Source organism: Pseudozyma hubeiensis, assembly GCF_000403515.1.
Source record: "Pseudozyma hubeiensis SY62 DNA, scaffold: PHS27, whole genome shotgun sequence".
Classification (NCBI taxonomy): domain Eukaryota; kingdom Fungi; phylum Basidiomycota; class Ustilaginomycetes; order Ustilaginales; family Ustilaginaceae; genus Pseudozyma; species Pseudozyma hubeiensis.
In genome coordinates, this window is record NW_012133809.1 from 151,385 (window position 1) to 176,860 (window position 25,476).

The following is a 25,476-nucleotide window of genomic DNA, read 5'->3' on the forward strand; positions in this document are numbered from 1 at the left end:
CCCCACACGATGAAAGTCACACTCACACTCTGCGCCCGCGAGACGCGTCGAATCGATTCAGCATTCGCAGCCGCACTCGCAACTCGCAACTCGCTTTCATTTTCGTTTTCAACTTGATCAGCTTGACGGCGCACAATTTTGGAAATTCATCATCAAGCAGTCCGCCTAACTTAGCCGGTTAGCCGACAAGAGTGTCGGATTGCCGTACGAAAAGCTCTTTTTGGATTGGCTGCCATCTTCTTCCACATCCGCTTGGACCCTCTTTATTCAGATCCACCATCCACCATCCCGAATCGCATCTTCAACGACATCGCACTTGAAACGACGGCGTCCGACTTTGCCTTCTTGTCCCCACAATGACGAGCTGGTGGAGGAAGACGTCCCGCTATCTCTCGTCTCATTCCAACTTCTTTATCGTCACTGGTGGCCTCGTCGGCGGCGCCTATCTCGTCTCCCAATACGCCATCTCCAAATTTCAGCAGATCCAGGAGAAGCTCACCAACGACAAGAATGCAAAGGAGAAGTGAGTTCAATTTTGCTACATGGAAATCGTGAAAAAAAAGTCCGCCTTCTGACATCATCTGATCATCTCATACATGCTCTAACCATGCCACAGTCTCCGTCGAAGATTTGCTCAGAATCAAGAGGATTGCACATTTACCGTGCTCGCCCTTCTCCCCACGCTAGGCGACCAACTCTTCAACAAACACAATGTCGAGCAGCTCACAGAAAGCCTCCGATCCCAGGCTGCACCTTCAGTCGCAACCCTCTCCACTCAACCGAATGGTCACAACCCACCTCTCGACCATGACCAAAGCCCATCTGTACCCATCGCCACAGACCCGCAAGTAGCGCAGCAAACAGATCAACAAGCAGAACCGCCGATCGTGGCACCACACTCTCCGTCCGACGCAACGAGCAAGCCGGCAGCAACGTCTCCGCAGCTCAATCCTCTCGCAAAGTCTTTTGTCCCAGGCAATTTCGGAGCATCCGACGCACAATCAGCACCTCTCGCAACCGAGTCCGGTACAACTGCGCCAGTCGATAGTCAAATTAATGGCGCCACAGGCCTCGAAGCCGCTGTGTCACCTCAAGCAGGCTCAATACCGACCCCCGCCGCTGTGCCCACAGAGCCTGCGGCATCGAGCACTGACCCATCACAGACGATCCAGTCGGAACCATCGCACGTCGATGCGCAAGAGCAGCGCAATAAGATCCTTGCTGACAGGCAAGCAAAGCTCAAGCTCTGGAACAATCTCAAATTGACCGCTTTCACTCGCACTGTCACCTCGCTCTACTGCGTCGTTCTCTTGACGCTTCAGACCCACATCCAGCTCAACCTCATCGGCAGATTCGCCTACCTTGCTTCCGTACAAGCTTTGGCTCACGACTCAGATGACGCATACCTTGACGACCCCTCGCACACTTCTCGTGGTCTCGACCACGACACCGAACGCCTATATCTCACCTTCAGCTGGTGGTTCCTGCATCACGGTTGGGATCGCCTCTCAGATCGTGTATCCGCAGCCATCGAAAAGTCTTTCGCGCCTCTCTCTGTCAAGGCACAGCTTTCCATGGCCGATATGAGGGCGCTCCTCAACGACGTCCGCTATCTCATCGAACACGAGACTCCCAACACAACACAGTCCAACCACCAGTCCGAGTGGAAACGCTCCAACTTCATGGACATCCTCTTCCCCAACTCGGTCCATGAAGAGGTCGACGTTCTCGTTGGCGCCGGCGCCCTCGACGCCGATGACGCTAACTTCGCCCTCGCTTCCAATCACAAGTTGCGTGCATTGCTCGACGAGACAAAGGACATCATCGAATCGCCGGATTTCGCCACAGTCCTCGCCATCTGCATCGACCGCGTCTTCGAGACCTTTTTCAACAGTCTCAACCCCACCTTCGGCATCCAGTCCTCAGGCAAGCTCGATTCTTCTATCCACGTCGAACCTCTCTCTGCCCTCGAGTCTCGCTTCCAAGAAATTACCGAAGAGATGCAGCACGGCAAGCGTGTCCGTTTGGCTTCTCTCTTCCCTCTCGTCTCGCGTCAGAGCCAGATGGCCATTCGCGGCGTCCCTAACGAATACATTGAGGCACTCGCTGACTCCAAGGAGCTCCGCGCTTTCTCAGCGGTGCTTTACGCCGCTTGGTCTTCCTTGTAACAATAGGTTGTTCAATGCATCATGTTCCTCTCTGCGACGTGCTCCTCTTCGCTCCTCCGCCGCACGTTGGCACCATCCTGTCACCGTTTCTACTTTTGTCTCTGTCACTCCTTCAAGCAACAACATTGAGTCACTCTTTTCGCGTTTTCTAAAAGTACAATTTGGGCGCACCTCGTCGAAGGTGGCAGGGTCAGGACGTCTCCATCGGCACAGTTTCGGTGGCTTCGCCGATCGACATGAGGATTTTGGCCGAACGGCGAGCGTCCATGAACAACTCGGTTGCTTCCGCGATGTCCTTCGTCGTGATTTCTGAGCGTCCAGCAGTCTTGGCAAGGATCGATGATGGGCTCAAAAGCTGGAGGGCGAAACGCAGTGAGCTTCCGACACCCTCCTCTGTAAGCTTTTCCAGTGCATCTTCCGCGATCAAGTGACCTTCGACCTTGGTACGGAGTCGGAGCACCTCACGGATCTCGTCCTTCTCGTAGGGCATCGTGCGCACGATCATGCATCGGTCCAGCAGATCGAGGGGAATTCCGTGGGGCGCAACGATACCGGTGCCCGATGCTGGTCCCTCATACTCGGTACCGCGTACCATGCACTGTCCGCGGTTGGTGGCAAGGATGACGTGAGGGCTGATGGTCGACTCGAGAGCACGGTTGAGGTAGGTGAAGCACTCCATGTCGAGCATGTGCACTTCGTCGATAAACAACACACCAGGAACGAGCTCGGCGATACCCTGCTCGATGTATTTGTCGACGACGCGGTTAATTTCGCCGCGCAACTTGTCAGTGACTTCCGTCCTTCGTCCCTTGACAAGCTGACCAACGACGCTCATGATGTCCTGACCTCCCTGCGGCTTTGCGTTGGCCATGTCGAGGTCGTGCAATGTCACGTCCTGTACCACCTCCTTGCGTTTGTGAACATCGCCTTTAGGCAGCGGTACGTACTCTTCGGCTTCGAGGTCGAACTCGGTCGCGTAAGCATCGCTCCTTCCGACACGTTTGACTGCGCCGGTGTTGGCTTCAATGTAGATGACATCGCCGACGCTGATGCGCTCCTTCATGATGCTCTCGTAGATGCTGGGGTCGAGTCGCAGCTGCTTGGTGCCTTTGACTGTTTTGAGAGCGATGACGACGTGGGCGATGGTCTTGCCGTAGCCCGAAAGCGGATTCTCGGCCTCGGTGGGCGTGAGCTCTGTGATCTCTCCCTCGTATACCTCCTTCGTCTCGCGTACACGCAGGCCGATGGCTCTGCGGAAGTTTTCCATGAGTACTTCGGTCTTCTTGACCTCGGAGCTGTAGACCTCGGAACCGACCATTGGGCAGAAAGGAACCCTTTGGCCGAGCTCTTGCGAGACTGCAAGCGCAAGGGCGGTTTTGCCGGTTCCTGGACCACCTGCGAGGAGCAGAGCCTTTCCCGCAAACTTCTTCATTCGGATGAGGTCGAGAACGAGTCCGCAGGCCTGCAGTGTCACGTTCAAAGGGTAAGAATTGCGCATGGTGTGGTCAGTATTCTGTCGCGCTCCAGCTGTCTTCATTGGGAACGTCTCTGAGACGTGTTTGGTGCCTTACCTCTCGTGCTGCCTTCTGCCCGACGAAACCCTGCGCACTGGAGAGAGCGGTGCCATCGTCACTGAGCCCAAGGCCTTTGATGTGCGAGTGAGTAGCGATCCTAGCTTCGCGCGATGCTCCGGAGCTGGAGCCGTCCATGGTCACCGGCCCGGCCCCGGGCACTGATGCAGTAGACATGTTGGCGGATGCCATGCTTGAAGCGAGCTACTCTGTCTGAGCTTAGACTGGACGGGTCTTGCGCACGTTGACCGGAGTTCTGCAGTGTCTGTCGAAATGTATATCGAGGTGCTGGATGGCTGGGTACAGAGCGGATGGTGGCTGACGGTGAAGGTGGAGAGCGACAAAGGCGAGTCGATTAGAATCTTTGAGGACGCACAGTTCAAGATTTGTGCCCAGTCTTCTCAACACGTGACGCGCAAACTTAATTATGTTAGATCCAGACGATGGGCTCCCTGCAGACCTCGAATTGGGACTCGCGTCGCCGTCATCATGGCGACCCTAACCCTCGTCTCAAGTTCGCCGCTTGCTATACAGTATGATCTTGCCTTGTACTGCACCCGGCTGTGCATGTTCTTGCTTGTCTGAAACAAGAGCATACGATCTTGTAGAAATGTTGCCATTGAGTCTGTGCGATCAGGACCGTCACCGCATGTCGGGAGCAGCACGTCCAGTAGTCGCTGTTATGCCTGTGAGCCGCTCCAACGCTTTCGCACCATGTATGGTATCGACATGATAGGCCCTTGCGCTTCACATATGCTTTCTTCCTATTATCGCTCCGGACGATCTGGTTTCAGCCTTTCTCGCCGCTCCCAGGACAAGCGAATTATTGCAGATCGGTTTCGATGACCACTGCGATGAGGTCGAGGGCTTTGCTTGGACTATCGGTATTCCAGACAAGCTGATTTTCCAAAACAACGGTCGTGCTTGTGAATGGAAGTCGTCAGGAAAAAATTTTCACAAAACTATGTCGGGTGAAATAACGAGACGACGTCTTCTATCATATTCAGCCTAAATTCTCCCTCAATTTGTCGTATAAATTTTATCTGGTGAGTTGAAATTCAAATGATTGTGGTTTTGGACGAGAAATGAAGGCGACAAATTGCAGGACAAGGTTCAAACCAGTTCACGGCTTCAGGTACCTTCTGACGACCGTCTCCCGCCTGCCTATAAGGAGTGAGATGTACGAAGTGAAATATGTGCGACGCAACTTAATAGTGATACAACAAAGCGGCTCAGATCTCATCGGCTACAACCGTGGTTGAATGCGCATACTTTCGAAGAAATGAAGCCCATGATTTTTCGTTATTGTGTTCGCTGATAGGAACAGCATGCTAATTCGCAATATTGTCATAAAAATCATCAGCTGGGATGTACATAACTCAAAAAAAAACCCCCCCTTAGGCCATTGGCAATCATTATTTCACGAAAAGTGTGTTTCTGGTCAAGCCGTGCCTCTACTCACCAAATAGACTGCGATAGACCACCGTCGTCAGCTTCGACGAAAATTAATCGCAATAATGTCGGGAGCGCGGATCACTCAGATAATTTTGCTGCCAGCCCGTATGTCCGTCTTAGTGCTACTTTTTGTCTGTTGTTCTTCGCAGGTGGGACTGTACGTCAGTTTTCCTGACGTCAAAATCCTGATGGTGCTATTGTCCGCCAAATAAGCAGGTTTGTGACTTTCGTGCCTTCATTGTGCCCGAGAGAATGTGCGGCCTCATACGTAGTCATAGTACTTGTAGCCAGTTCTGAAATGATTGACGACTACGCCAGGCTGCAAGGGAAAGGAAAGACATTTTTTGGAACGAATCCTGTGTGTCGACAAAAATTTAAAGATAGCGAGTGTGGCAGACTTCACAAAGCGGACTGACAACCGATTTGGCGTCAATTCTGGAAACGGGCACATCACGCAAAAATCATTAGTAATTGCGGCACAAGGAGGCACCGATTATGGGTGTGCTGGACGGCGTCCGCTTGCCCTTGATGGAGTTAGGACGAGCTCAACAGGTCGGGAGCATGCTCTAAACGGCTGCAAGGTCGGGATCACACACAAAATTCACGACGAGCACGAGCACGAGTCAGGTTGGCTGCGACACGGGACGGACCCTTTCGCATGTGATTCCGATTGTGATGAGAGAGCGTGACGTATGTCTAGATTTTGAGAAACGCTCCGAGCTGGGCCTGCAGAGTGATGGGGAGGTACGCTACACACAGAATGGGTACGGTGGCTGCGTTGAAGAGCTTCCAGTGCTTCACCAGCGCCATGATCTCGGGCTGAAGCGTCTCGCGGAGGGAGGATTGCAGCAATGTGACCACGACGGTGGGGCTCAAAGCGAGGACCGCTGCGGCTCGCACGAATCCTAACCGGCGGGCGGAGGACACGCTTCCACTTGATGCTGGTCTGCCGGAAGCGATTCTGAGAGCGGAATACGTCAGCAACGCTAAGGACGCAGCCAACGCGAAATTCAACACGCTCAGGACAGCCACCAGCATGCCCGCTTGGAGGTAAGCAAAGGCGAGCAGGAGCGAGCCTATCCTACGGGCGCGCTTTACGCCAGAACGGGAGCGAAGGATGAAAGCCCCGCCTATCGGGAGCAACACGAGAGCAGCGCCGGCTGCAGCCACTGTCGTCGCCTGTACATGACGATATTGAGGAACAAGAATTCGTGTCAGTTTGATTCTGCTTGCTTCGTCGAGGTTCAGTACCACTTTGAAGAAGACTCACCCTTTCTCTGTTTCCTCCACTCAGCTCTGCAAGTAGCATATCGTTGCAAACGAGCAACCCTACACCCGCCAGCACGGTTGACCCGACGCAGCCGAGAGTGGTAGCAATCGGCCTCATCGACTCCCTGAGGCGATCAGCAAGCTCATCGAGCTGCCTGTCTCCCCGATTCTCGGCTTCATTGGCGAAGTGACTCCGCACAATCTGGTCTCGGTACCAGCCCATCGTCGGCGTCTCTGGCTGTACGTCGCCGGCTTCGTCCGAGATCTGCGAGAGGCTCAGGATAACAGTCTCGCGCTCCTGCTTTGAGACCTTCTCCTCGGCGAACCAAAGCGCGAGGCCGCTGATGGTGAGCGCGATAGATAGCAATAATGGAATCAAAATCGTTGTGCCGATGGGTACGAATCTGCGGGGATTGAGGAGCAGATAGAAGAATTGCGAATGATGAAGTCTTTCGAGCAAATTCGACATGGAACGTACAAACGACTCGATGAGTCTGCCCATGTGGAAGAAGCCGTACGGACCGGTGGCAGGAACCGCGTAGAGCGTGATGGCGTCTACGTGATGTCGCTGGAAAAATCCGTGTGGACCACTGGCTCGTCCAGCGATGCCAAAGCCGACCTGCCGAAGCGCTGCGCGAAGACCGTTCTCGTAGTTGCCGAGTTCGTATTCGACATCCGAACGAAGTCGAACACCCCATCGTTCGGCCAATCTCTGCACCGGCTCTTTCAAGTACGAAGAAGCTGCCTTCTGACCAAATGTCAGTGGCATGCCTCCAGCAACGCTATCTGCTATGCGCACGATGGTGTTGACGACGTCCATGTTTGGCAATTGTCCGTCGAAGCCTTCGTACTGAACCTCGAGCGACGAGAAGGAATCGGCAGGATAGTCGATCGAGATTGCGTTCCAGACCTGCGAGCCTCCAGCAGACACGGATTCCGCTCTGAGCCCTTCGGATTTGCTGCCAAAGTAAGCTGATGACCAGGCATGAATCCCTTCAAGATGACCATCGGAAATGACAAAGATGAGGTCTTTGCTCAGATGCGCTTGCGTAGATAGGTAGCGAGCGAGTGCGAGAATAGACGCCACACCGCGGACATTGATGCGCCCTCTCAGGTCGATGTTGGCCGAATCGGTCAAATTATCCGTAGGCGCAAACGGATCGTCTTGGCCTTGCCAACGGCTGCGCCAGCTCGCTGTGAGAATGACTGCTTCCCGACCATCTATACGCGGCGTAGCCGACCTCGCGTAGACGTTGGTACCCGAACGCGCGGGGTCTTGACCGAGAGAAGTTGCGTCGTAAAGATAGGACTGGCGATTCGCCTCGAGGCCGTACGACTGCAGCTCCTTGTACGCGAATTCAGCCCGCTCCGCACTGCTGGAGTCGGCCAAGAGTGCGACTTTTTCGGACAGCATGTCGGCGTATGTGACGTCAAAGTAGTCCCAGTAGACGCGAGCCTGACCGGGCTGAAGGGCGTTTTCATCAACGTAGGTGGCTTTGGAAACGGGAGAGCGAGGATGGGGCACGACGAAGATGAGGATAATGCTGGCCAGCACAAGGATCGGACGAAGAAGGAGGAACAGTTTGCCGAGGAGTGACAGCACGCGACGACGCGTGGCAATGCGACGTCGAAAGGCCTTTCGCAGCTTTGCCTCCTTCTTCTCCTTTGCTTCTCGGATCTGCACATGACGCAGCATAGCCTCTTGAAGCTCGTCAGCTGCGTTGACTGCGTCAGCATCAGACGACACAGTGTGCGTATCTGCCTCTATGGACTTGGCTCGAGTAGCGCGGAGATCATCGGTCATAAGCAAGTCGTCCACTTCGTCCTCTTCGTGGTCGTGAGACGCGGGAAGGGGGTCACACCGAGTTTCGACCAGGCCGGGCAGGGTGAAGCAGCCAAGTACGAGCACGACATGGCAAGCCAGGAGGAGCTGCGATGAAAGCTCTGTGGAGGGAAAGACGTTCCAGCACCATTCGAGCACTGCTGGCAACAGAATCTTGACGACGAGCGGGAGCTTGGAGGACCACAGAAGGAGGGGAACCTGGTGAAAGTACCAGGAGTAGAATTGATAGTGCAAGCTTCGAGAGCAAAGCACTCCAATGACGTTCGAAGAACAGGCACAGTAGAGAAGCGCGGCCTGTTGAGACGTGGAGAGCTTACGTGGGGTCGTTGAGAGGCTGCGCAACACCCACTTGGGGCCTTGAGACCCCACGCCTGTCCAGCGAAAGAGGCCGAAGAGGGCGAGCAAAAGCAGGTGAAGCGCAAGGAGGCCATGGGCAAAGCGAGTAGACGAGAAGATTTGTTCGGGGACAAATCGCCAATTGACCGTCCACACGTAGAGAAAGGCTCGCGAAAAGTCGAACGCACGGTTGAAGTAGGCATGTGGATCGTGCAGCGTGAAAGGCATGGACAGCAAAGCTTGAATCAGGGCAACCACGGCGAGATAGGAGATGATACCTCTGATGCCGGTGAAGACGAAGGCGGCGGCGGCGATGCCCGGAAGGAAGAGGAGAACGTTCATTTTGATGCCCAGTCCGATGCTGAAGAGGAGCGCCGAGAGCTTCCACCTTGCGCTGGTTGCGGTGAAGAGCGCAAGATAGACAAAGAAGATGGCCACGGGATCGTTGAACATTCGCAGCAGGAAGATGGAATAGATCCTCTTTGACAGAACCAAGGGCAGGACGGCGAGTGGAGGCAAGCCTGCGCGGCGGTAAAGCAGGGCTACGAGCACGTTGTTGGCATCCAAAAGCGTGGCAAAGAAATGCTGTGCGGGCAGGATGCGTGCGCCGCCATCTGTGAGCCAGTGAAGGAAAGAATAGAGATAGATGTGGGCTGCTGGGTAGACGCAAGGCCCACTACCGCCCGGTGGATCGAGCTTTGTATAGTCGCGCTGGCCATCGAGAAAGAGGGCGGCTTGACCCAAGTAGGTCTGAAAATCGATCTCGGTGAAGCTGATGCGTCTGATGATGGTCTCGGAGAGTACTGCAGACGAAATGACCAACGTCGGCAGGGCAAAGTTCCAACCGTACTCGTCAAGGCAGACGCGGCGCAGCCAGGCAAAAGGTGACGACGATGACATGGTGGGTGCTTGTGATGCGACTAGCGATAGTTCATGCTGACGATTGGATCGTGCGTCGGTGTGGCACGATGATGATCGACGGTCGTGAATGAGGGGTGATGGTCAACGTAGGACAACAAGGTGCGTTTCGCGTCGGAAAGATGATATTCTCAATTAAGAATTTGGTGTTGTTCTTCTCAAGTTTCGGCGGTCAGTGCGCGACTCTGCAGTTCAATGGCCTAACGACCGGCCTCTTTCAAATCGGCGGCTCAGGTCGATCCCAGCCAATGTCAATAGCACAAGTGTGATGTAACAGATAGCATGATCGCGACAGTGTGACTCGAGACGTTTTGAATTGCGAACTGCGAGTGAGGAAAGCGAAGCGAACGTGGTATGCTATGTCTCCTTGGTTTTCAGCATTTGCTCCCCACCCGCACGTATCCTGTACAACAGCGTCTCGCCACTTCCGTATCCTACGCCAGCCTTCCGCTCGTACTCGAGTGCGAAGAGAGCGTCTCGCAAGGTCACCTTGAGTCTTGCCTGCCTCTCCTCCTCCTCTTTCGCCGCCTGTCGTGCAGCCACGTCGCCCCAGGCACCTGTCGACGCTGTGGTCGACGCAGCAGCAGCAGCACCAGTACCGTTGTCAGCTGTGCCTGAGCCGCCCCAATTCGATACGGACGGTTGCGGCGCGAACTTTGGCTTGGGAAGCCGACTGGGTGTACTGCCATCCTCGGCGGCACCTGCGTCGGCTTTGCCCTTTTTGCCGCCGAGAGGGCTGAATGTGCTCGGGAAAGAGGACCCTCCGGACAGCCAAGAGTACTTGGATGAGCCTCCACCCAGGTTACGCATGGCTGTGCTGTCCGCCAATCTCTTGCGCACGTCCTCCGACATGTTTCTGGCCGCCACACCGGGACCCATCTTTTTGGGTCTTTTCCTTCCGTCTGTCTTAGACGTACCCGTGCCGTCATCCATATCCACGTCGTCGCCGCCGTAGCCTGATGCAAGCGTGGATGACTCTTGATCTCGAGCCAGACGTTCGCGACGTCTGCGAGCCTCTTGGCCTCTTTCAGCCTTTTCGAGCGCTGCTAGCTGCTTGATGGGGTCGCTGATGATTTGTTCGTGATACATTGGCTGAGAGGTAGACGGATAGAGGGGCGGAGGATGTTGGTGGGAAGACCAGCTGCGATGACGGGAGGATGCGATCATGGTCTCGAGCACGTTCTTCAAGCGTGTTCTTGCGGCTAGCGACAGATAGTTGAGCACCGCAGCATCGACGCTGAGGCCGTGTTGCTGAGCAAGAGTGTGCACCTTGTATGCGAGCGGATACATCTGCAAGAAGAGGTCGTCATCATCGGACTGAGCTCCCTTTTGTTGTGCATTCTGGGACTGTTGCATGAGTTCTCGACGCTGGATTGCCTCTTCCTCGGCTTGCAAGTCGACACCTGATGCGCCCATCACATCTACCAGGCTGTCGAAATTGTCTCTTTGATCTGGAGCGCCAGCAGCACCAGCGGCTGGTCTGGGCCCGCTTTGAAGCTGCGCTGTACCCGCATCGTTCAACGTAGAGGCGGCATTGATGGATGGACCTGCTGCAGATGAGTCGGGATGGTCTGGCTTGAATCGCTTGGCGAGCGGGGCGGATGAATTGGAACGCTCTCTGCTGCCGTTTGACTGGGCATTCTGTGCTGATGTAGATGCATCGTTTGACGTTGTTCGTGCTGCGAGAGGACTGCTAGCAGCTGGTGACGACGCCATCTCGTTTCGATGCAAAGGTCGGGAGAGTGGCTGGGAAGCGATGAGGCAGGGGGCAAGGGATGATGAGGAAGGCAACCAAGACGAGTCGATTCGAGTACGACCGACAAGCGCGAATTTCGGAATACGGGAAAAGCGCGCGTCAGGCTCTGAATCATGTTCATGAATGAGCGTCGGTCTGCGGTTGAAATTGATACTGCGCTGTCATGAGCTAGCTTGACGCATTCCCTCAACGCGTTCTGAATGCTCACATTGGTCCTCTTTGCTGTGTTGCCATTCGTATGAGTCGATCAGATCAACACCTCCTACCGACTCAGCAAGGCAGAATGCACAAATCTCTCGGTCAGTAGTTTCTGGCACGCATTTGGACTTGCTATACAGTTCGTCGTTCTTTCGCTTCCTAGATACAATGCACGACCTGTTATCGTGTGGTGGAATTTGACGCCTTGGTTCCGAAACAGAAAGCATTCCGTATCGCAGCGCATAGCATGTTGGCTTGCTTGATGGGCATCATTACGCGTCTAAACGGCTGATTGGCGCGATCCTGCGAGTCTGTCCAACACCTGTGCACAGTGAGATATAGCAAACAAGATGAGAGAAAGAGAGAGCTTGTTCTAGTCAGTCGATCGTTGACGACCTCGTAGCAGCGAAAGCTTGACGTGTTTCACTCACGTTGGCCACACCTGGCAATGAAAGTACGTTGCCGATAACTGGAAGTTGCCGCAAGAAGTTGAGAATGACTGGGAAGAAGTCTCTGTTGACGTCGATAATTGAATCAAGATAGCACAAAATATAAAGATATGATTAGTCCCTTGCCAATGGCAGCAATCTCGCTTGGCTGGTACTCACCCGAACAAGTTGAGGAAGCCGAACGCTTCCACGGCCATTCCAATCACGGCCCACTTGCAGAAGACGAGGAACATGCCAGCAAAGAAGCAGATGGTGCCTCGAATCTTTTGCTTCCTCGCGAAAAAGTAGAACGTCTTCTGCGGCCCGATGAGAAGTGCAATGCCAGCCGTGAAGAGCACGTTGCCGAGCGCAAGGAGTGCAGCGTCAAAGAAGAGCAGGATGCCCACAAAGATGAAGAAGGTTCCGAACGACACGAGGCCGGCGCCAATCTCTGTTCGAGCCACGAGATTAGAAGGTGGTAAAGACTCGTCAGAGCGAGGTTCTTCTAGCAGGTAAGCTGATGTAATCGCCACGATGAATGCTCACTTTGCTGATCTGTGAGCCACATGATGGATGTCGCAGACGGTCGTGATGGTGGTGGCTCGAGGCGCCCTCGTTAATCATGCTCATTGAGAATAACACTCACGCGAGAATGCTGGAAGCGGAACTCGGACAACGCTCGCACGCCCGCCCGTTGGCCGCGTCGATTTGCAATTTGTTCCAAAAGGGTTCATCAACGGCTCCAGCTCAGCAATCTGGTCGACGTCACTGCAGTGTACTTCCACGTCAAACACTTTGTTACGCACCCATGCACACATTCTGCACACACGACCGGCTCATCCGACGTCTGCCCGGAGTGGAAGAAATACACTGTTGACATCAGAAACACTGCGGTACAAGTACATCGAGAGGCAAACAATGGAGGAGCAAGGCAGCGCACCTGGCTGGAGCTTCATCTCTGTCTCTTGGCCGGATTGTGCGTGTTGGTCAGCTTGGGACTTGGGCTGGGAGCAGTCTTTCCCTTTCGTTTGAGCGCTGAAATACCGTTGGCTACATTGGGCGATGCATGATTTGAGCTGGTGCCATTCTCCACTGGCCCACCTTGAGCACTGGGTGGTCGACCAGGCATTTGGGATGGTGTGGGTGCGCCGTTAGGTGGTGGTCGCTGCTGCTGTGCCGCACCATTCACGTCTGTTGGCGCCATGGTGGAGACGGAGCGTCCGGACTGCATGTCCCTGTACTGGGTAGCGAACTTGCGTAACGAGTCGATGGGCCCCAACTTGTCGCGCATACTGAGGTCGATCAGATCACGCAGCTGGCACACGCTCTCGGTGATTTCGAGGCAGCGCATAGCACGCAAGCTGATACCGTATTCGTTGACCGGGTAATCGGGCAAAAAGGTCCTCTCCACCGACACGGTGTAGGCGCTTTGGCTCTTTGCATCGTCGTCTGCTGAGCCAGAGCCATCTTCGGTCTTGACGATGGGATCGCCATTCTCGTCCCGCTTGGTGTCGTCCGCATCGTCTTTGCGGGCAGCACCGCCTCTTGCTCCCGCCTTTTTGGCTCCATTTTGTGCTGTGGAGTTGGTCTCGCCGGCGCTGAGAATGTTGGCGACCAAGCTGTTGGGCAGGGGATGGTCCACCTTGGACTTTTGGATGGCGGGACGCGGGATGTAGCCCGTGTGTGCGTGGACGGTGAAATCGAGAGATTCAAGACGCAATTGAACGTCGAGCTTTCCTGGCTCGTGCGGTTGGGGTACAGCCCACGGAACGAAGCAGGCACGCAGCAGGCCGGTCATGTGCACCTGCCAGCCGCTATCAAAGCTGGAGATGAAGGTGGCTTTGGAAACGTCGACCTGATGTGTGACGTTGGAGGAAGGGAAGCTGTTGAGGTACTTGTGAGAGGGCGGAGGCGGAGGCAGAGGGTTGACGGGTGGCCAGCCAGTGTGATACTCGCGTGGATTCTCGAGCTGCAGTTGGGACGAACGCAGGCCAGAAACGTAGTTTGTGAGCAGATAGCGAGGTAAGACGCAAATGGGCACCTCGAAGCCCTTTTGTTCGCGGGAGGTGGCGTTCCAGAGGATAAGGCGGAAGACGCCGGTGGGGATGAAGAATTCGTCGACAAAGGAACGCCAGTAGTCGATATCCGCGCGGTTGTTGCCGGAGCCGAGACCTTCCGAGTACTGAAGCAGCCTGAGGACGGCTGAGCCAGTTTGAAACTGAGATTGAAGCTGTGGTTGTGGGCCCGGCGCGCCAGCGACGGATTCGATTGCTGGAATACCTGAGGGAAGCACGGCGTTGAGAGCTGGATTTGAGCCAGGCCCAGCAGCGGGGACGGAGCTCGGCTGAGCAGATGTGGGCGAGGTAGTGTTGGGGCGTGGAAGGGACGAGGGCTGTGGGGCGGCGGCTGGTTGGAGAGAAGGAGTGTGTGCGGCAGACGGGGGCCTTGTGTGAGTGGGATCGGAAGGCGCTTGGTTGGGAGGAAGGGAAGCCTGTCGAAGTGGCATGGAGCGGTTCGCGTGGGGACTTGAGAGGGACTGAGCTTGTGGTGGAGCAGCTGAGGGAGCGGTGGCCGAGTTGTGAATGGGGGTGGGAGTGCGATGCGGAACGGGTTGCGGAGGGCGTTGAGCGAGAGCGTTGGGCATGGGACTGTTGTGGGCGGTAGTTGGCTGCGAATTGGAAGCATTGTGCAATGTTGGACCGGAGGGAGTTTGCGGATGCTGTTGCTGCTGAGAGGGAGGCACGGACGATTGGTGAGGTTGTTGCGGCTGCTGAGGCTGCGAATGGGAGTGCAGGTTGACTTGCGAAGACGACGCTTGCATGTTGTGCTGCTGCTGTTGCTGTTGTTGCTGTTGCTGCAACAAGACTTGATGCTGCTGCTGCGGGGTATGTGGCGGTTGATGCGGATTCGATTGTTGATTTTGCTGCTGCTGCTGCTGCTGCTGTTGTTGCTGTTGCAAGAGATGGAGTTGCTGCTGCTGCTGTAGCTGAAGCTGCTGTTGCTGAGCGTAAGCGTTGGCAGACATGGGTGGTCGCTGCTGTTGGCCATTGATCATGTGAGGTTGATTTGCGTGTGCGATCCTTGCCATCTGAGCCTGATGCTGTTGCATGGTAGGATGATAGGCCGAAGAAGTACCGGGATTGTTTTGGGCAGAGGAAGCACCGGCGTAGACGACTGGCTGCTGTTGAGGTTGCTGCGGCTGGTGCTGGTGCTGAGGGTGCTGCATGTGCGGGTGTTGTTGTTGTTGTTGCTGTTGCTGCTGTTGCTGGTGCTGTTGCAGTTGCAGTTGCTGGTGCTGCGGATGGTGCGGGTTCGGTTGAATCTGCTGGTGCATCTGTGGAGCTTGAGCAGCATGCTGAGCATATACCGAAGGCTGCATCACGAATGGACCATTATTGTGTTGTACGTGAGCGGGGTGGTGTTGCTGCTGCTGCGACTGCGGCTGAGGTTGCTGGTGCTGCTGCTGTTGGTGAGGCATGTGGGGCTGCATATGGAACGCATTGTTGGGCATCATGATGCGGATGAGTGATGCGGCTGAGCCAAGCCTAGCCGCGATTGAGATGCAAGACAAGAAGGATGGGCGTGATGAGGGATGAGGTGCGTGCGGGTCGAGTGATGGTATAAAGCGACGCGATGAACCTGCATCGACTTTGATTGCTGCTATAGACAAGACTAGGGAGGTGGCGGTGGTGCGATGTGCCTCGTCGCCATTCGGGAGAGGAGGTGGTGTACGGCAGGTGGGTGGTGGGTGGGTATGTATGCTCTATCCAACTCAAGTCAATGCGATTCAACGGTACACGGCGCCTTTGCTCATGGCACGTTTTAAGCTCAAAATCTAAAATGGCGTCTGTGCTTGCTTGGCTGATGAACAAGACACTGCCCAAATGCACTCGACTGATTCAAGCTGCAGCCACGCCGCGTTCAAGTCGCGCTCAAATCGTGAAATCTACACAGAGTGTGGATTTCAGCCGATTACGAAAGTGAGCGATCCCCGATTCGATCACATGGAGCAAGAACAACAACTGGCACGCGACTGCGAGTGCGATTCGCTCTGCGTTTCCCTCGGTGAGCGCGCTCAGACACACAAGAAGAAGCGATTTGCGCCAAATTGCGATTTGGAATTGCGATTTGCTTTTGATCGCGCTCTCATCCCATTTCACTTGATCACTTCATCTCATCCAAACAGTCACACACAGACACGCACACTCTGGCTGAGCCATTCGTCGGTTGGCTTTCATCCTTCGCTCATCTCTCTCGTCGAACTGGCAACTGGCATGCTCTAGTCCACCTTCGCAATGGACCACAGATCGTCCTATCGTCACTATGACCGTCCCGGCTCACACGCTCCCGACTCGTACCCAATAGATGATCCCTACGATCGATCCAGGAAGCGCGCACGCTCTCCCTCTCCTTCCTACTACCGCGATCAGAGGCGTACCAGCAGCTACAACGAATATCCCGCCTCGGCAGATCCCTGGGATCGTCCTTCCAGAGACTATCGCGATCCATCTCCTTATGCGTCTCGTCCATCTGCCTACGACAACTACCGCCCTTCCGACCCGTACGAAGACCGATCAGAACGCAGCCGTACCGCAGAATGGGATCGCTACTATCGCGACCGCGAGCGAGACATCCGCGACCACGACTACCATCCCCCTCCTGCTTACGACGAGCGCGACCGATACGACGCCCGCTCCAGGTACGACGATCCGCCTCCGGCCGACAGGGATGACCGCACTCGTCACCGTGATCGCGAACGCGAACGCGAACGCGAACGTGATCGGCCCTACCCTCCCTACGACTCTCACTACCGCAGAGACGATCCCGCCCACCCTTCGGATGCGCCCTCCAAACCCCACTTGGAGTTTCAATCAGCTCCAGACCCCATGCAGTCTGACTCCCTCTTGCAGTTTCGTCAATACGCTCAAATGATCAGGGCCGCTCATCCTTCCGCCCGCGATCGCTCCATCGACCAGCCCTCCACACAGGAGCTCTACGACGGTTACCAAGCCTACAAGGCGGCCTTCAACAAGAAGGCCATGGCCGTCTTCTTTGATCAGCGCAACCACGAAGCTTGGTTCAAGGAAAAGTATTCGCCCGCTCAACCCTGGCTCGACGCCAGAAACCAACGCAAACGTGCTGCCCGTGCCGACAAGAAGAACACCTGGCTCCAAGAGCTTGACCAAGGCAAGCTTGACAAGCTCACTTACGACATCCAGGGCTCCGACCAGCCAGACTCGTATCGCGACGCCTCCAACAACCCTTACGACGCCGACGATAACCACCGTGGCCGGTCCGAGCCAAACGACATCACGCTCCTCTCGCGATATGGTGAGCCCGAAGTCTTGCACGCAGAACAGGCCGTCATCCCCGCCTGCAATCACCAAATCCTCGTCAAAACCTATCCGGCTGACCTCGAAAGGGAAAAGCTCGAAGATGTCCTCAAAACCAAGCCAGGCTTCCGCTATCTGGCTCTCGGCGAGCCACACGTAGCCAAGCGGTGGCATCGTGTCGGCTGGGCCATGTACGAGCCAGGCATTGACATGGAAGACACACTTAACGCACTTCAAGGCAAAGACGTCGACGGCTTCGCTCTCAACCTCGCTCCATGCACAAAACCTACGTCGAGCAGACTGCGCACCGTTCCCGAGTATGCCAACTCCTTCCATCGTCTTCTCACTGATCTCAAACATTGCAGGCAGCTGCTCGAGCGCTTCGAGATCGAGGATCGTGACGTGCTCTTCCGCGACCAGCCAGAGTCCGATGCAACATCAGACACAAAGTCTTGGCTCCATGTCAGTGGCTCCGAGGTGATCTTGCAACGCGTCAGGCACATCGAGCCTGAGCTGCTCGAAGACGATCTCGATCGTGAATACGATGCCGACGAGGACGTTGAAAAGCGCGAACACCGTCGTTCAGCCATCAAGAAGCTGCTCGATCTACACCTCGACCTGCTGCGTACCGTCTACCACTGCGACTACTACATCTCGCTCGTCTGCGAATTTGAAGAAGAGCTCCTGCGTCGAAGCCCCCGTCACGCAAGAAAGCAGCCTCCTCCGGGCGTGCTCGTGGAGGAGCCGCGCGACAACTCGAACGACGAATCCTGGGCACGCAGCGTCGATCAAAAGACCAGCTTGCTCCTCGCCGATGACAAGACCGACCTGACCGAGTGGGGAGGCAAGGATGTCAACGCCGAACTCATGGCTGCCGCCCTGCCCTTCATCAAGGAGGAGGATTCGGAAAAGCACCGCTGCACCGTCACCGTCAACGACGCGCAGTGCGGCAAACTCTTCAAAGCTGCCATCTTCGTGCAGAAGCACGTGCTCAACAAGCATCGCGCTTTCATCGAATCCGCAGCTCGCGAGGCGTTGGACGAAGCCAGATTTTTCAACAATTACGTGCGCGATCCCAGCCGCGCCACCACTCAGCTGGGTGCAAACCTGAAAGATTCGTCCGGCGGTGGTGGAGCTCTGGCACAGCGTCTGGACGGCAACGGTCATGGTGGTGGTTCTAATGGCATGTTCAACAGCGGTGGCAGGATGGGTATGATCCGATTTGGCAATGCCAGTGTGGCCGATTCGCCGAGGAGGGGCGGCAATGGTGGATCGGGAGGTGGTGCTGCGTTGGGGATGCGACTGGGAGGTGTCGTGGCGGCAGATTCGCCTGCGGGAACACCGATCAAGCTGGATCCTCTGCCGCCCGCGCCCAAACCGCTCGACCCGAGGGCGCAACGTGCCGCGCCCAAGAGCTATCAGGACTTGGACGGCGCTGCTGAAGGCGACGTTGATCTAGCGTATTGATGGGAAGAAGAAATTGTGAACGATGTCGCAAACCCCAAAATGAAACAAATGAAACATGCTCACCCATTGCAAGAGGTCGCATTCTGTGGAATTTGTGCTTTGATGTCGTGTGATGCCTTGGTTGAGCGAGCTCGAATGCTCCAAGTGAGATCGTCGACACTGTTCTGAACGAAGCAAATCACAAAACCATTCGACACACAACACGAACATCGCACACAAACTTGTGGATGAATTTTCGAGCATCGCATTCTCTTCCTGGACTCTTTTCACTCGGACAAGAGATCAAGCGCTCTCTCCAACCACTCCCTCAGCCTGTCCTCCTGTGCGCCTTGGGGGATGTTGCCGAAGGCGTTGCTGAGGAGCACCTGTCTGTTCTGCAACAGCTGACGGTTGAAGCACCTGACAAACTGTTTGTACCACGATTCAATCCACCATTTCGGCCAATCACCTTTTGTTGGGGCAAGGATGTGGGATTTGAAGCCGAGGAGGGTGGTGATGAGGACTTTTCGTTGTTCGGATTGGATGGCTTCGAGGCTGGCTAGGGCTTCGGTGGAGGAGATGTCTTTGCTCGAGGTTTGGTCGGTAGGGGGACGGGTGGGGAGGATGGCGGAGGTGGGGAAGAGTAGAGGTTTGGGAAGGTCGTCGGTTTGCTCCGGCGTTTCTTCGGGTAGACCGGCGGCGAGCGAAGCTTCTTTCCTCTCCAACTCCTCCGCTTCCTTCCTCCTCGACTCGTCCAACCGCTTCGACAACTGATCCACCCTACCGTTCACTTTCTCTAGCGTCAACTTGAGCAGGTTCCACCGGTTGAACCCTACCCACCCCTCTTCTTCTCCAGCTGCTGAGCTAGCGATCGTCTGCGGTTCATCCTTCGGCGGGCTGAAAATGAACTCAACCACATCGGCAGGTTCCACAATCCTGTACTGCAACAGCTTGTCCACCACAATCCCGATCCACTGCTGGTTGGCTCTCCAGAACTTGACCGAACCGGAAAGGATGGCTACGCGCATCCTCGAGGTCTTCGAAAGCTGACGGAGAAGCGAGTGGTATCGTTCGACGATATTGAGAAAGTGCGAGAAGGAGCGCGATCCGACCGAGAGGATGGATTGGATGGTCAGATCTCGCACCACCACTTCGGCCTGTAGAGGATCGCGAACCATGCCGGCAACATCGTCGGTGGGGAGGGCGGAGGAGGTCTCCAGAATCGAAGATTTGAAGCTCTCGAAATCCGCCAGGATCACCTCGGCGCTAGCCTTAGCCTTGATGGAGTTGATCAACCTCGTCGCCTGCGCAAAGTACGGATGCGATTCGTCCTGATACGTGAAGGTCGCCGCCGGTTCCTCCGCCGGCATAGCCGCCTGCTGGATCTCGGCGGGAAGCGTCTGTTTAACGCGGTCGAAGTACGCCAATCGAATCTCCAACTCGACGATCCTCTTGATGAACACCACCTTAGGATGAGCCGCGGGCAAGCTCGTGTCCGGAATCCACTCCTTCCACGCCCAGCCAAAGTTGAAGTTGGAAAGGTGGATGGCGAACCAGTCAGCGAACCTGTTGACGGTTTCGACGTCGATGTTGGGCGAATCGAGGGCGTTGTAGAACGTGCGAATGGTTCGACCCAGGGAAGGGGCGACGGTGGACGGTGTCATGGTGACGATCTCCCTCAGCAGCGCAGTGTAATAGAGCGGGTTTCTCGGCGGATTCGGCAGGACCAGCGCAGTAGACAAGATCGTCTCCACGAGCAGATCGTCCAACGACCATCCACTCTCTGCCCTATCAATCTCATCCACCTCGCCGAAAAGCCCAGCTTCGCTCGAAACCTTGCTATCGAACGTCGATCTCCTCAACCAGTTGGGCAGATCGAGGATCAGCTTGGCAGCCTCCTTACGGTTGACTTCGTAGAGATCGATCATGTCGGCCAAGATGGTTCTGAGCACGACGGAGGCGGGCGAGGCGACGGCGGGGAGGGTGTTGGCGAACCAGCGAGGTTGGAGGCTGACGCGTTCGGGACCTACGGCGGCCTTTTTCTCCTCGAGTTCGCCTTTGCCGGTGTCGATCTTGCGTCGTTTGACTTGATGCTCGCCGAGCTGGGCGTAGGCGACATCGAGACCTTGGTCTTCGGCGTCTTCCTCGGGTGGGACGAGCACGTCGGGGAGCAAGATCGTACGTTTGTCTTCGGGGACCTGGGTCGCAGCGGGCGAGATGGCTGCTGGAAGCAGATCCGAAGGCACGGGAAGGAAGGCGGGTCGCTTGTAATCTCTGGCCCTAAGCTCTTCCAACGCCTTGACGGCTTCCGGGAAACCTTCGAGCCAGACAGACTCAAGACCGTGCACCGGCTGCGTGAGCTCAACCTCGACTTTGCGGGCTGCATCGTATGCGACGACTTTTTGAACCAGATCGTCGAGTTCGGAGCGTGCAGATTCCGTATCATCGGCCAAGAGATCCTGACCTGCGCGACAGAGGGTTTCAATGATGCAGATGGCAGCACGGTCGGCCCTCGCAGCTGCGACGGCAGGCTCCTCCAGCACGGCAGCGAAGGAGCTGAGCAGCGTTCGCAACGAGTGAGCCGGGATGATGTGGAGAGGAACGAGCGCGGCAAAGAGGTGCAAGCTGAGACGCGTGTTTCTCCAGAGACGAGCATCGAGGTAGCTTCGGAAGGCCTTGACGAGGTCCTTGACGATGGTGATGCCTATCGAGTCGGACTCGACGATTGCAGGCGGAGCCATGTCGTCCTGGTCGGCAGTGGGAGCAGCAGCGGGTTTGGACTGTTGCGAGAGGCAAAGGAAGCCAATAAGAGCAGCCACCAAGGGGGTCTTGTGAGGCTGTTCTGTGACCATCACCCTGAAGGCGCCGGTGATAACATCCGTTCCATCTCGCGACTTGTCCTCGATCCACCTGGCCATCTTGAGCAGGTCCGAGGGAGGATGGAAGTCCTTCTCTTCACCGAGCTTGAAGAGCTGCGAACGAATGTACCTGATTCGATTTTCTTCGCGCTGTTCCGCGGACTGCTGCTGTTGGTTGTATCCTCCTCCTCCACCGCCACCACCGCCTCTACCTCCTTGATAATAGCCACCGCCACCCCCGCCGCCGCCGGATCGATGGCCACCTCCTCGGCCACCTCTACGAGGGGAATTGGCCCAACCCTGATCGCGCGCTCCATACCCATCACCTCCTCCGCCTCCGTTGCTGTAGGATTGATGGTATTGTTGCTGCTGCGGATAACCCGAGCCGTTATTCGGCGCCGAGTCCCATCCGTCCATATTTGCTTTGTCTGGTGTGATGGAACGAAGAGGGAGCGAAAGCAAAGAAAGGAAGAATGAGAAAGAGCGAGCACGGTTCGCCGTCCAAAATTCCACTGATTTCGGCTTTTCCGACCGAGCAGCAGTGTTTTCGCTCGGAATTCGGACGTTCCGAGCGGTGGGCTGCGCAGCTCTGCCGACACACTTTGTCGTGGAAACAATTCTGCTGAACACACACACCATCGACGACGACGAGACTCATCGGAACCTCGACCGACTGATTGGAAAGATGTCGACGCGAAAGGAAAAGCTCCGCGCGTGTCTGCGATGCCAGTTCGTCCAATCACCGAGGGATTTCCACCTCAAAGGGTGTCCTAACTGCGAACCTGTGCTCGAGGTAAGTTGACTCAAGTGCAAGTTGGGTAGAAGCTAGGATCACTGACATCTCATTGCCTTTGTTTCCGTGGCTGCAAAACAGATGCAAGGGAGTCAAGACAGGGTGGCCGAATGCACGACTTCCAACTTTGACGGGATGATCTCGATGCTAAGACCAGAGGAGAGTTGGGTGGCCAAGTGGCAGCGGATCGGTAAGTGTCCCTCTCTCCATCAAGCGAACGCCAGCTGCAACGGCGCAAAGGTATACTGACACTGGACCTCATGGCTCGTTGATTCGCATGTTCACAGAAAAACGCCTTCCAGGACTGTACGCAGTCAAAGTGGTCGGCAGGCTACCCGAAGGAATCGGCTCCTGAACCCCACCAGCTCAAGTCATCATCCTCGCCCATCTTGATCTCGTTTTCCGTTTCTCAAAAAGTGTATTATTACTACCGCTAATCCAATCGCCTATTCATACAAGGGTACCGTATCTATCCATGTGCAGCACCACCACGTCTCCTCTCCCTCGCTCTGGCCATCAAGTCGAGTCTCCTACTCTCCCTCATCCTCTCGCACAGCTTGACCATCCCCGGCGCGTCCTGCACCAACCTCGCCGTCTGGTTCTGAACGCTGTAGCCGCTCAACATCTCCTGCACCACCTCTGCCAGTATCGGCAGCGAGACGTTGAGGCTAGCGAAGAACGTGAGCGCGTCGTTGGTCGGTGGAAGAGGTTCCGGGGTTGCTGAGAACAGATCCGACGGGTGGGAGGTAGGGTTGTCCAGCATAGAGGAGAGTGAGTGTTGGTGGGAGGAACGTTGGTCGAGGGTGGTACGGAGGGAGGCGTTGATCTTTTCGCACGAGGGGAGGTGTAGGCTGAGGCCGAGGTAGAGCGAGGCGAGCGCGACCATGTACGGTGGATGCATGAGCGGGATGTCGGTCTTGTACGTGTCGTTGAGCACTAGCCAGGACATAATGAGCACTTCGTCGTTGAACTCTTTGAGTCGTATGCCGCTGTCGGTGGCGATGCCGGAAGCTGCGTCCGCCTCTTCTGTACTGACGAGGTTCCTCGTAACTCCAAGTGCTTCCGCCTCGATACCCAAGCCCATCACTCCACCAGCACTACCACTTGCTGCACCCGCACCTCCACCGCTAGTCCCAAACCCCTCGAACAGCACGATCAAACTCCTATACGCGTGAAACACAACCATATCGAACTCCATCTCCTCCAACAAGTAAAACTCCATCTCTGCCAAACTCGAATTGTCCGTCGGCATCGCTCTGAACCCATGCTCTGTGAACGTCCTCGCTGCTTCGGCTACCGCGGATTTGATGTGGATCGGAGACTCCTCTACTTTGGCGGAAACGTAGACGCACGTAGCGCAGACCAGGAACGGGTCGACGGCGGAGTAGGAGTTTTTGGAAAAGAAGCGACGGAAGAAGACGTTGGCTGTGGCGGTGACTCTTTGGCGCAGATTGAGACGTTTGCAGATGATCGAGAGTACTGCCGTTCAAAGATGGAGAAAGTGTCAGTGAAGGAGAAAGAGAGTATGGATTGAGAGAATGTGGCAGCTTACGGTTGGAGAAGAACACTCCGAGAGCAGCACATTCGAGTCGAGATGCGTAGCGCAGATCTTCCTTCCGTGCCAGTTCGAGCTGCGGTCTATCGAGTAGCCAGTTGTTGCTGTTCCATCACGGGAGAGAAGAAGGGGTTTGTGTCAGCGCGCGTGTCACATGTGTCAGCAATTGAAAGTTGCGAGTCGCTCAAGGAGGTGTAGAAGCATACCATTGTGTAGAAGCCCAATAGTTGGCGGACATGGCACCCCGCCATTTGAGAAAGGAGGCCAAGCACGTTTGAGATGGTGGTGATGGTGGTGATTTTGCGGTGGACAGTGCGTGTTGATCGAGTCTTATTTCGCATTCAGGGTCCTCTTTGTGCTTCTTCTCGTTGTCCAAAAGTGTTGTTTTCTGACATTGCTCCCCTTTGTTCTCTACACACTTTACGTCTTCTCGATCCTCTTGCTGTTGCCTTTCTTCTCTTCCACATTACATGCACACTCTGGTACCTCGAGCAAGTCTCGCGCCCCGTCCACCATGTCACTTATATGCAACCTTCCCAACCCACCCTTGCATCCACCGCTCCTCTCTCCCGGGTTCGCTATCGGTGCATCCACCCTCTTCACCTTCACCTACGTCGCCTCCCTCTACCTCTCCCCCGCCGGACGGCTCGCCAACAAACCCGACCTCGATGGAAGGATCATCGATCGAGACCATCCCATCGTCATCCGAGCTCGCATCAAGACCGCATCCTTCGCAACGGCTTTTACACTTCTGGCTACAGGTATCGGGTTGTGGGTTAAAGGAGTGGTACCTCGTTCTGGGTGGTTGTTGGATACGTTGAATGTAGCAAGACTCTTGGGTCTACCGTTGCCGGTTCCTACAGTCTTGTCTTCTTCGACGTTGCCGTTCGATCCACCTCTCTTGCAATACGGCAGCATCGTGGGGAAGCACATCTTTGCACCACTGCTCTTGACACTATCGCTGTTCCTAGGACCACTCTACGTATCCTACCTCGATCGCACACTGCCCTTCCAATCCCGCTTTTCCTTTCAGCACGACGTAGTCTCCAAATTCACCTCCCTCACCGGTGTGCGCAACTACACCGTCGGACCACTCACCGAGGAACTCGTCTTCCGATCCTCCATCCTAACACCCCTTTTCTTCGCCTCCATCCCCACATCCTCCCTCATCTTCCTCACCCCTCTCCTTTTTGGTATCGCACACCTCCACCACGCCTACAACAACTACCTCTCCGGTTACTCCCTTTCCAGATCGCTTCTCGTAGCAACGCTTCAGTTCTCCTATACGGGTGTATTCGGTTGGTACGCCAACTTTTTATTTTTACGAAGTGGCAGTGTTTTGCCGGGGATAGTAGCTCATGTGGTGTGCAACGTCATGGGACTACCCGAACCGGTAGCAGCGGGGGAAAGACATACCAAGAAACGTGGTTGGATATGGTTCGCACACGCCGTAGGAGTGGTAGCATTTGCAAAGGCGTTGATGCCGTTGACCAGCGAAAGGGTTTTCGGAGGTTCCTTGTATTGGCGATGAAATATACATTTTCTCCCT

At 55.6% G+C, this 25,476-nt stretch overlaps 11 protein-coding genes across 11 annotated transcripts; 5 read left to right on the forward strand and 6 right to left on the reverse strand.

Annotated features, from left to right (window-relative positions):
* Positions 1–356: 356 nt before the first annotated feature.
* Positions 357–2,168, forward strand: PHSY_002646 (likely peroxisomal integral membrane protein; the record flags this gene model as incomplete). The annotated part of the gene is made up of 2 exons (XM_012333268.1): positions 357–523; positions 617–2,168. 2 exons carry the CDS (start codon positions 357–359, stop codon positions 2,166–2,168), a joined length of 1,719 nt encoding a protein of 572 aa, XP_012188658.1.
* Positions 2,169–2,358: 190 nt separating this feature from the next.
* Positions 2,359–3,666, reverse strand: PHSY_002647 (TBP-interacting protein; the record flags this gene model as incomplete). Its single annotated transcript, XM_012333269.1, has 1 exon — positions 2,359–3,666. The coding sequence occupies one exon, from the start codon at positions 3,664–3,666 to the stop codon at positions 2,359–2,361; it is 1,308 nt and encodes a 435-aa protein (XP_012188659.1).
* A 2,224-nt stretch (positions 3,667–5,890) lies between these two features.
* Positions 5,891–9,542, reverse strand: PHSY_002648 (hypothetical protein; the record flags this gene model as incomplete). The annotated part of the gene is made up of 2 exons (XM_012333270.1): positions 5,891–6,373; positions 6,465–9,542. 2 exons carry the CDS (start codon positions 9,540–9,542, stop codon positions 5,891–5,893), a joined length of 3,561 nt encoding a protein of 1,186 aa, XP_012188660.1.
* A 375-nt stretch (positions 9,543–9,917) lies between these two features.
* PHSY_002649 (hypothetical protein) lies at positions 9,918–12,760 on the reverse strand (the record flags this gene model as incomplete). The annotated part of the gene is made up of 3 exons (XM_012333271.1): positions 9,918–11,451; positions 12,123–12,393; positions 12,589–12,760. 3 exons carry the CDS (start codon positions 12,758–12,760, stop codon positions 9,918–9,920), a joined length of 1,977 nt encoding a protein of 658 aa, XP_012188661.1.
* A 134-nt stretch (positions 12,761–12,894) lies between these two features.
* PHSY_002650 (hypothetical protein) lies at positions 12,895–14,990 on the reverse strand (the record flags this gene model as incomplete). The annotated part of the gene is made up of 2 exons (XM_012333272.1): positions 12,895–14,124; positions 14,223–14,990. 2 exons carry the CDS (start codon positions 14,988–14,990, stop codon positions 12,895–12,897), a joined length of 1,998 nt encoding a protein of 665 aa, XP_012188662.1.
* A 1,247-nt stretch (positions 14,991–16,237) lies between these two features.
* On the forward strand, positions 16,238–18,742 carry PHSY_002651 (arsenite-resistant protein; the record flags this gene model as incomplete). The annotated part of the gene is made up of 1 exon (XM_012333273.1): positions 16,238–18,742. The coding sequence occupies one exon, from the start codon at positions 16,238–16,240 to the stop codon at positions 18,740–18,742; it is 2,505 nt and encodes an 834-aa protein (XP_012188663.1).
* Positions 18,743–19,008: 266 nt separating this feature from the next.
* On the reverse strand, positions 19,009–21,639 carry PHSY_002652 (likely nuclear cap-binding protein large subunit; the record flags this gene model as incomplete). Its single annotated transcript, XM_012333274.1, has 1 exon — positions 19,009–21,639. One exon carries the CDS (start codon positions 21,637–21,639, stop codon positions 19,009–19,011), a length of 2,631 nt encoding a protein of 876 aa, XP_012188664.1.
* A 376-nt stretch (positions 21,640–22,015) lies between these two features.
* On the forward strand, positions 22,016–22,727 carry PHSY_002653 (transcription initiation protein; the record flags this gene model as incomplete). The annotated part of the gene is made up of 3 exons (XM_012333275.1): positions 22,016–22,372; positions 22,454–22,562; positions 22,660–22,727. 3 exons carry the CDS (start codon positions 22,016–22,018, stop codon positions 22,725–22,727), a joined length of 534 nt encoding a protein of 177 aa, XP_012188665.1.
* Positions 22,728–22,841: 114 nt separating this feature from the next.
* Positions 22,842–23,456, reverse strand: PHSY_002654 (general RNA polymerase II transcription factor, putative; the record flags this gene model as incomplete). The annotated part of the gene is made up of 1 exon (XM_012333276.1): positions 22,842–23,456. The coding sequence occupies one exon, from the start codon at positions 23,454–23,456 to the stop codon at positions 22,842–22,844; it is 615 nt and encodes a 204-aa protein (XP_012188666.1).
* Positions 23,457–23,636: 180 nt separating this feature from the next.
* PHSY_002655 (hypothetical protein) lies at positions 23,637–23,906 on the forward strand (the record flags this gene model as incomplete). Its single annotated transcript, XM_012333277.1, has 1 exon — positions 23,637–23,906. The coding sequence occupies one exon, from the start codon at positions 23,637–23,639 to the stop codon at positions 23,904–23,906; it is 270 nt and encodes an 89-aa protein (XP_012188667.1).
* Positions 23,907–24,441: 535 nt separating this feature from the next.
* Positions 24,442–25,458, forward strand: PHSY_002656 (hypothetical protein; the record flags this gene model as incomplete). The annotated part of the gene is made up of 1 exon (XM_012333278.1): positions 24,442–25,458. The coding sequence occupies one exon, from the start codon at positions 24,442–24,444 to the stop codon at positions 25,456–25,458; it is 1,017 nt and encodes a 338-aa protein (XP_012188668.1).
* Positions 25,459–25,476: the final 18 nt, after the last annotated feature.